Source organism: Scardinius erythrophthalmus, assembly GCF_964197995.2.
Source record: "Scardinius erythrophthalmus genome assembly, chromosome: 25".
Taxonomy (NCBI): domain Eukaryota; kingdom Metazoa; phylum Chordata; class Actinopteri; order Cypriniformes; family Leuciscidae; genus Scardinius; species Scardinius erythrophthalmus.
The window spans coordinates 31,084,444-31,095,391 of record NC_138245.1 but is presented as its reverse complement, the minus strand read 5'-3'; the positions used below and the strand labels follow the sequence as shown (position 1 = coordinate 31,095,391).

At 33.0% G+C, this 10,948-nt stretch overlaps 1 protein-coding gene across 2 annotated transcripts in view; it reads right to left on the bottom strand.

Moving 5' to 3' along the window:
• The window catches only part of sptbn1 (spectrin, beta, non-erythrocytic 1), a 115,268-nt gene that overhangs the window by 56,082 nt on the left and 48,238 nt on the right, over positions 1 to 10,948 (bottom strand). For both annotated transcript variants that reach the window (XM_081358344.1, XM_081358345.1), the window contains one exon: positions 3,028 to 3,179. In XM_081358344.1, coding sequence (XP_081214470.1) covers positions 3,028 to 3,179 — 152 coding nt within the window. The remainder of the gene's footprint in view (positions 1 to 3,027; positions 3,180 to 10,948) is intronic.

Below are 10,948 nucleotides of genomic sequence, written 5' to 3'. Positions count from 1 at the left end.
ACTTAAATTACACTTTTATTTATTTTTATTATAATAAAGTTGAAATTATGATATAATATGAAATTATATAAACATTTAAATGGTGGCTGTCATAAAAACCTGCCAGATTTATTCAAACATGCATTAAATATTGAAGAACATTAAAAATGATAATGAATATGTAATATGGTGCATATATTTATCAAAATGCTCCTCTCTAGAGTTAATCTTTCTCGCTGATTAACGAGTTTATGGTCACTGGATGTGGTTTTTCTGAGGTAAATGTGACGTCACATGACATTGTTTACTGACGTCTTTCCACGGTTGAAACACTGATTCCATGTCACATGATACGGACTTCGATAAGTTGTACTCTATCTTTTAACACACTTTCAGAAGCTCATTCATGTTTATCTCGCGCTGTAACTGGTGTTATTAAGGCGGAAGAGAAGATCATGTGCTTCTCTAGAGCTGAGCAAGAGCGATCTCACGCCACAGCGCCAAAACGGTATTTATGTTTTTGAATTTCGTAAGAAAATGGACGTAATTTGAAATCTGAGACTTTGTTTCATATCAATAACAAAGCACAAAGATTTATTGGATGGGATGCGCGCAACAATGTTCCAATCATTCATCATGACTAATCGATTCTTGGGATTTAAGAACCGATATTGTTTTGTAAGAATGAGAATCGATTAAAATTGAGAAATCAATATTGTTTACACTGTCATAAACACATCCGATCTGTGTCACGTATGAGCAAAAAATCGGAATTGGGTCAAATTTCACTGACAGTGTAAACGGGGTCATAAGGTCTATAAGAATCCCGCTAACATGCTTTACAGTGTGTGACTCTTTCATTCATTCAGTGAATTGTTGTTTAGTTTGGATGAAGTGGCTGTGAGTGCAGGCGAGTCTCGACAGAAGCCGGCGCTGAAACACACGGACGCACTGAGATGATCCGCAAGAGTTTGATTAAACAGATAACGGGAAGAACTGACACACTCCGGGGAAATTTATGACCATGTTTTTCATTAAACCGTTGCTATGGTTACAGCTGAAGTGAAACAAAGCACACATACAGTCAGTGCTGGTGTCGAGGGCTCAGAAATACAGAGTGAGGTGCATTCTGGGTAGAGCTTTCTTCCCGATACGCTTGTGTAAACTAATCTTGAGCGGGTCTGAAACTCAAGCTTTGAGCGTTCGCCAGCGCCAGCGATGAGTTTCACTGCCTGACCACAGGCCTTCAGGAGCAGAGGAAGAGGCCGCAGATCTCAAGACGTCTGAGTTCAGGATGTGACCCGAGGCCTTGAGCAACAGAGAAGGTGTTTCCTTCACACACACACACACACACACACACACACACACACACACACACACACACACACACACACACACACACACACACACACACGATGAGGAGTTTTATCAAGAACCTTGAGAGATAGTGAAAGAGTGTGAACAAACATTGGGGTTACACACGCACAAACACTCACAGACACACACACACACACACTCATACACACACACACACACACACACACACACACACACACACACACACACTCATATACACTCACACACACACACACACACACACTCACAGACAAACTCACTCAAACACACTCTCATATACACACACACACACACACACACACACACACACACACACACACACACACACAGACACACACACACACACACACACACACACACACACAGACACACACACACACACACACACACACTCATATACTGTACACTCACACACACTCTCATATACTGTACACTCAAACACACTCTCATATACACACACACTCTCATATACTGTACACTCACACACACTCTCATATACTGTACACACACACACACACACACACACACACACACACACACACACAGACACACACACACACACACACACTCATACATACACACACACACACACACACACACACACACACACACACACACACACACACACACACACACAGACACACACACACACACACACACACACACTCATACATACACACACACACACACACACACACACACACACACACACACACACACTCAATATAATGCACAACCTCCAGGACAGAAATATAAGCTCGTCAGTGAAATGTTTCGTGTCCTCAAGCTCTTATCAGCCTGACCCCTGTGAAGACGTTTACCCGACGGCCCTCAGCGGTGCTTCACACACAGAGGTCGTGACCTGTTGACACACACGTTACAGTTTAACTAACGAGGAGACGTCTGACGCTCTGAACCACGTCATGGGAACACACAACTTGTGATTCACAGTCCCACGTCCAGGTCAATTCTCAGAACAAGAACTCGATATACTTTTGAGTTTGTCTGCAATTCTCCTAAAGCTTTTGATTTTAACCGGCTTGTTTTCGAGAGTCTGAGTCCCTGAGCAGGAAAGAGCAGTTTCAGGCAATTAGATGACGCAGATGTTTAATCGTCTGAGTGAAAGCAAAACCACTGGGCTCATCGACTCTGAAACACAGTTATCAGAACCGAGGGATCCGACTCGGCACATTAAACAGAGGAAGAGCGCGACCCAATAATAACACGTCTTCAAACCGCCCACAGTCACACCAGAGTGTTCTAATTCATGCTCATTTACATGGCCCCGCCCCCACTGATGACATCATCACTCGAGTTACGGCGTTGTACGGTGATTACTTCCTGTCTCTATGAAGCCCCTCCTCCTGAAAAGCACACTGTGCTCTGATTGGTCGGCTGGAGCAGTGTGTTGTGATTGGTCGAGCGCTTCGAGTGTGTTTGCACACGCCCCTTTCCATAACCGCCAGTTTAACACACTACTCACTAACTCAACCAGGCCCCGCCCCTTTATTCTGCGCATTAATTTGGTGGCATTTTTACTAATGTATTTAACTAATGTCAAAGTAAAAACTCATCTTTAATAATGACATATTTAAAAATAATTTCTTTATGCCTTAAAACAGTTTGAACGTAACTCGAACCCATTGCTTCATAAATATGCAAATTAGGAAACACAGCCCGGCTCAAACTCACCAGTCTCTCTCCGGACAAAACCTCCAGCAGTTTGATGAGCATCCGTCCATCCCGGAGATCCATGTACAGGTCCGTGATCCGGCAGGACACGCGCGCCAGGTGTGAGTTCACCCATTTGGTGAAGGTCTTCTTCTGCACGGCCTCTCGCTCATCTGCAGGACGACAACACACACACTTTCTCAATAACTATATTTGTAGTTATGTTATTAAGCATCTTCTTGATTGTGGGAGAATCACTCTAAAAGACTGGAGTGGACTTGGAGTGACGGACTGGAGCGGATAATTTAATAAAACTGCTATACCAGTATTATAAAATAGACAATGATCAAACGTTAATTAAATTAAAATAAACAAATAAATCATCTTAATTTTATTGTAATTAATTTTAATACAAAATGACTAATATAAAATATTATTTAAATAATTTTAAAATAGATCAGATAATCATACAATTATCTAAATATATTATTGGTTCTTTATTGTAATACAATTTTTTTAAACAAAATATTATTTAAACAAAATAATTAAGTTAAAAAAGTAAGTAAATACAAAATAATTAATTAATATATTTTTTTTAATTTAAAAATATTATTTAAATAAAATATATTTTGAAAAAATAAAATAAAAAAATATATAAAATAATAATAATAATAATAACAATAATAAAAAAATTCTCAAATATATTTAAATTAATTGTAATACAATTATACATTTTGTATACAATAATTTAAATAAGTAAGTCTTAATTGTATTTTAAATAATTTGAATACAAAATCATTTAATATAAAAATATTAATGAAATGAAATATATTATAAAATAATAAATAATAATAATAATAATAATAATAATACAATTATCTCAATCTTAATACACTTTTAATACAAAATATTATTTAAACAATACTTTAAATAAAACATATTGTTAAATAAGTAAATAACAAATTTCCCATGATTCCCATAAACAATATTCCATAATTGTATGTAATATACTTAATTAGCAGTGTGCTATTTATGGTTAACAAGTAATGTAATGATAAAAAAAATCATCCTATGAATTATTATTTGCCATATTATTTATCTGCTACAAACTGAAACTGTGTTTTATGTGTGCTATATTTAGACAGGAATGAACTAGTTTTTCTAGGAAGAAATGAGGCCGTTGTAATGGTCCACAAACTTTGCACCAGGCCACCCCCAAAACACATTCCCGAATACTAATGACTGTTTTTGGACGAGGAATCAAATGATTTTAAAATAGTCTGTGTGAACCCACACGTTCAACCATGTCGCAACCCGAAACCCTGATGTTCGCCCTGCCAAATGTTCAGCCACTTTCTAGCCATTATCCCATAATTCATGTTCCAGCAGACGACTCCTCCACCAATCAAACGCAGCGAACAATGTAAAGCAGACAAAGGGTGTTTATTTATGCTGGTCCGCCCACGGGTGAGCGGTTCAAATGCACAAACTTATTTATAATCCTCCCAATTTTCCTGTTATTGCATTCCTCGTCCGCGCACAGACGTAAGCGTCTGATTCGATTGTTTTCCCGCCTCCTTTTTCCTGGTTGACCCCTGTGTGTTAAAGACGACAGACCGACCACACCCCCACAGCGAGGGTCCGTCTGAGACCGGGATCGATGAGAGGAAGACGAGAACAGGGAGGGAGAGAATGAAGGGAGAGGTCGTCCGTGACAGTCTGACCCCAAACACAACAGAACCAACAAACAGAGGAAGAGGAACATCAGGACAGAGGACACACACATCTACAGCTGTGTGTGACGAAAGCAATATCCAAAAATAAATAAATAAATTATATATTTATATTTATACAATTAAATAATGAATTTAAAAAAAAAAAAATTAATGGACAAAAATACAATATATATATATATATATATATATATTGTCTGGGTAAATAAATAATAATAATTGATGACTGGGTAAATAAAATAAAATAAAATATTTGGTTTCAGGGTAAATAAAATAAAAAAGATTTAAATAAATAAATAAAAAGTTTTTTAAATAAAATTAAATAATAAATTTTATTTTAAATAAAATTAATGGATTTTTTTTACATGTAAAAAAAAAGAAATATTTATTGTCTGGTTAAATAAATAATAATAATAATAATAATTGACGAACGGGTAAATAAAATTAAATAAAATATTTTTAAATACATTAATTTAAAAAAGTTTTTTAAATAAAATTAAATAATGCATTTTATTTAAAAAAAAAAAATAAAATAATAATAATAATAGAAATATTTATTCTCTGGGTAAATAAATAATAATAATAATTGATGACTGGGTAAATAAAATAAAATAAAATATTTTTAAATAAATAATAAATTAATGCATTTTTTAGGACCATTAAGAATTTCTGCATTGTGACATTATTTTGATTATAACTAAGCACATTTTCACTTCATGCTGCTCATTTTACTTCTAAGATTTAGTTTTTGATTAATTCTCAATGTCAGTTTTCAATATGGAAACTTTTTACTGGGGTAAATGGGCTTAATTGTTACGATGATAATAGTAAAAATAATGAAAACAATGCTAAATATCTTAGGTCCTAAAATATACCTTATTTTCTTCATGCAAAATATCACTTGTTTTATATACTGTATTTCAATTTAAAGTAACTTGATTGGCAATGATTGTTTACATACAATACTGCCAAATAATTATATATAAATATATATAAATAAATATATATATGAAGACTTCATAAGCAAAAGCCTCTAAGTGCCATCTGACATTTCCTTCTAGAATGATCATTTTTATCAAGCTCGTATATTTATGTTCAGTAATTTCACTTTAATGGCAATGAAAATTACCTAGTGATTGTCATTAAAGTGAAATTACTGAACTTAAATATACGAGCTTGATAAAAATGATCATTCTAGAAGGAAATGTCAGATGGCACTTAGAGGCTTTTGCTTATGAAGTCTTCATATATGTATATATAGTTCTTGATATTTTCGTGAGAATCATCATCCTGTATTGTGTCATTTCTACTCATAACACTCTTGTGAAGTGTTCTGAAGCTCATGCAGAGAGTGTATATGTAAAGAGAGTGTATATGTACGTCTGCTATATAGACTTCTACTTCAAACAATGAGAATCATACTTGAACAGCATGTGCAAAACTGATGATTGATTCTCTCCAAAGGCGACGGAACGGCTATGAAAGCAAATTCTAGATGGAAGCAGAACATAGTGACTTCATCTCTCATGTCAAGCTTCACACACACACACTCCTATACATAAACACACAGAGAAACGTCTGGCGGATTCTTTCTCTTCTCCAACATGGACCACATGTTAAAATGCACCTCAATGCAAACGCATGATCACAAACACATCTGGAATGAGGCCGGCGTAATATCTCAATTTTATCTCGTTGAAAGCAGTGATATTAAATGGCAAGCAGTTTGTTGAAGTTTCACAGAAAAAGGACAACAGTGTGTCTGAAGTACCAGATCTCAACTCTGAGAAACAAAGACATTTAATGGAATATAAGTGAGAGATTCCAGAAATCTCCTGAGCTGTTAAACTCTGAGCAACACACTTCTCCTCTGGGTTCATGCAAACTCACTTTTATAAACTCAATCCAAACCACATTTCAGAATGCATGTTTTTCCTGGATGAGGAAAAAACTACATATTTCAACAGAGTCAGCAGGAAAAACAGATAACTCTCTGTTCCTTCCTCTGCTTAACATCTGATCCGACTATAGGAGCGTTTTAAGGTCTTTAGCAAAGTGTCTTCTCTATTTACTGTCAGTGCTGTCTAGGAGAAACTATACTTTTTATGGAAAATAATAAAATAAAATATAATAAAATAATGCATTTTAATTCAATTAAGATTAATTACTTTTTTTAAATGCAAACTTTTTGTCTCTTCTCTCTTCTCTATTTATAAAAGAGCTATACTTTTAATTGCAAATAAATTAAATTAAATTTGTATAATGAAAATCTATTTTAATTCAATAAATTCAAATTAATTACTCTTTTGTAAAAATTACATTTTTATGTCTGTTCTCTCTTTACTCAATGCTGTCTAGGAAAATAAAATAAATAAAATAAAATAAAATAAAATTTAATAAAATAAAATAAAATTTAATAAAATAAAATAAAATTTAATAAAATAAAATAAAATTTAAATTTAAATAAAATAATGCATTTTAATTAAATTAAGATTAATTACTTTTTTTAAATGCAAACTTTTTATGTCTCTTCTCTATTCTCTATTTATAAAAGAGCTATACTTTAATTGCAAATAAATGAAATTAAATTTGTATAATGAAAATGTATTTTAATTGCAAATAAATGAAATTAAATTTGTATAATGAAAATGTATTTTAATTGCAAATAAATTAAATTAAATTTGTATAATGAAAATGTATTTTAATTGCAAATAAATTAAATTAATTACTTTTTTGTAAAAATTACATTTTTATGTCTGTTCTCTGTTTACTCAATGCTGTCTAGTAAAATAAAATAAAATAAAATAAAATAAAATAAAACAAAATAAAATAAAATAAAATAAAATAAAATAAAATAAAATAAAATAATAAAACAAAATAAAATAAAATAAAACAAAATAAAATAAAATAAAATAAAATAAAATAAAATAAAATAAAATAAGAAATTACTTTTGAGCTAATTCTCAATGGCGATTCTTCTGCTTGAACATTGAAGATTTGAGCAAAGTGTCTAGGAGAAACGATCAGTGAAATGAAACGATCAGTGTTTTCTGGCGACCTGGTTGCGACCTGCTCCTGACTCGACGAGCTCCTCCTCGGTTCGGCGTGATGCTGAACTGAGGCTGCTTTGTGAACCAATAACATCGCAGCCAATGCCACCAAACGCTACATATTAGCCGGGCCTGCGGATCCTCCCAGAGGATTGTGGGAAGGGCAAACAATGGCGTCAGTGTTCCTCCCCTCGGCCCGGCACAAACCGCAGGGAACGCTGCAGGAATGCGGCAGCATCTGGACTCAACACTGGGTAAACGCGCTACAACCCCACCGAAATCTGCTTTAATATCAATGAACGTGTTGTAAAGTCTTCAAACACGGCTTATCTCACATCTCCAGTGGTTATGAGCTCTTAGATTCCTTCTAGCTTGAAGATGATTGGCTATATCATGCCAAAAGGAAATTGTATACAAGTATTCTTGAGGAATTTTTTGCGCATTTGTACATTATTTTCATGATAAAGCACATTTTCTCCCCCCAGCTGCTCAATACTGTGATGACACTTTACTTATTAAGATTTAAGCATCTCAGGATATTCAAGTGTCAAAGCGTGCTGTCTACGAAAAACAACTGAAATATAAAAAATAATAAAAAATATACAAATTAAATAAAATAACAAATTAACTGATGGCTTGAATATAAATGGCTATATAATACTGCTGCAAATTAAATAAAAATAAAACAAAGTTAAATTAAGTATAAAAAATAAAAATATATTAATGAATTCATTTAATTTTCAATTAAAGAAATGAAATAAAAATATAAAATGAAATAAAAATTAACTGTTGGGTTTGCTGTTAAAACTTCGAAGGAGGTTTCATGCAAGTATTCTTATGTGGAAAAAAATATCCAGAAAATGGGATTTAATATATTTTGAGTGCAATGGCAAAGTCAACTAAATGTCAGGCAACATTTGCCTTTGAGCATCTAAGATAAATCAATACTGGAGTCTGGCTCGATGATCAGGTCAGGAGGTCGAATTAGTCACAGTGACGGTAAATGCTAAACTCATGCATAAATGGTTCATACTAGTATATTTCAATAAGGAGAACATTAGAAAACTGAATTCTCTAATGTATTAACATGCATTCTATAAATATAACCTCCACTTCCACTGATAGTGAACACAGAGCGAGTCAGTGAGATGTTCTCTGCTATCTGATGAGGGCTGTGAGAGTTCAGGGACTGTTGATTTATTGGCGTTTCCTGCATCCTCAAAATCTTTGTTTGCTGACCTCAAAACAAAGCACACCCTATATCCTGCAACACACAGATAGTATTGTCTTTACTTTCAGGGGAAACAATATGATCAAACTATCAGGAGCAAAAAACGCAAATAAAATGCACAAATTTAAGGGATTTAGACATGAATGAGACACGAAAGTTGCATTTATTTGATCAAAAATAGTAAAATATTATTTCAATTTAAAATAGCGGTTTTGCATGTGAATATTAAGTAAAGTGTAATTTATTCTGCTGATCACTGGTCACATGATCCTTCAGAAATCACTCTAATATGATGATTTGATGCTCAAGAAACATTTATGATTATTATCAGTGTTGAAAACGGTTCATATTTTGGTGGAAATGGCAATACATTTATAAAAAAAAAAAAAAAACATTTATTTGTGTTACACTGCTAAATAAAAATGTTATTTTTCAACTTTTGAACGGTAGTCCATCAAGCTTTTGTAATTACATTTCAGGATTTATATTCATAACGGTCTGCCAATACATGGCTTTGTCCAACCCTGAAAGAACAAAAAAGCAATCATAATATATTATTTTGAATCAGTCTGAACGTGAATTCCAGTGAAATGAAAAAGACCAGACCACAGCATTCTTCCCATCAAACCTCCTGGAAACGAGATGTTGCACAACACCCCGATACGGAAACACGAGAGGGTCAAATCTGGGGTCAGGGATAAGTGAGATCAGCTTTTCATATGAAACATTTTCTACCGAGATGATGAATCATTAAAATCAAACATGGAAGGACCGAGAAAGGTAGTCGATGGGTGTTTTCCTCTTTTTCCCTGATTTATCTGCTTCCCGTGGCGTAAACGTCAGCAGAATGGAATTCCGAAGACTTCCTGCGGAGCGGACAGATCTCTGAGGTCACCGTATCACGTTCAGCTCTCAGCTCGAAAATAAACCTCGAGTTTCAACACTTCTGGCTGAAACCACAACACACAGTCTGAGCATTTGAAACAAGGGCAAAAATAATAAAGATGTGAAGTTTGAAATATTTCAGAGGCGGTTAATGCGCGCGGTGATGAGAAACACATGCAGCGTGAAACAGGCGTCTCATAAAGACAACATTGTACGGTATTTTTGGGCAAAATAGAATGTTGAGTGGATTTATGTTTATGTTTGACCTCTCTTTCATGTCTTCTTTATGTAATTATGTCAGAATGCCCATCTTGGCAAGTATGCTTGTAAACAGAAGTGTATGTCTTAACTGGAAGTAAACAGCTGAGAAATAAAATGCGTGTGTATCAGTATATTGGATCCGTGCATTAGCTCTTAAAGGGACAGCAGCCTAATAAACAAAATAAACCTAATAAACCTAATAAACATAATAAACATAATAAACCTGCTGCTGTCTTTGTTTTTTTTTTACAACAAAAGACAAAGAACAAACACTCATTGCTCTTCACAGAATAGGCCTAAGTTTTGTAACTTTAATGAGGATTAATCTTATGCCGGGTAAAAAAATATTTAGGGCTGGAAATAGATGTGCATTTTCTTAAATCAAATTTCTGTAATATATATATATATATATATATATTAGTATTCTGAAATATTTCTATATATATTTTATATATATATATATATATATATATATATATATATATATATAAAATAAAATATACATAAATAACAGAAATAAATATAAAATAAGTTCTTTTATAACTGTATTAAAAAGTAAAAAAAATATATATATAGTAGATTTTTATGTATATGAATATATTTCCATCATTATAAGAAAATAAGAATATAAAAAAGAATAGAATAGATATATATATAATATATATATATAATAGAATTTATATATATATATATATATAAATAATAAAATATACATAGAAATATTTCAAAGTACTGTTATTATTATATTTTATCAGTTATTTTATAACTGTATTAAAAAAATA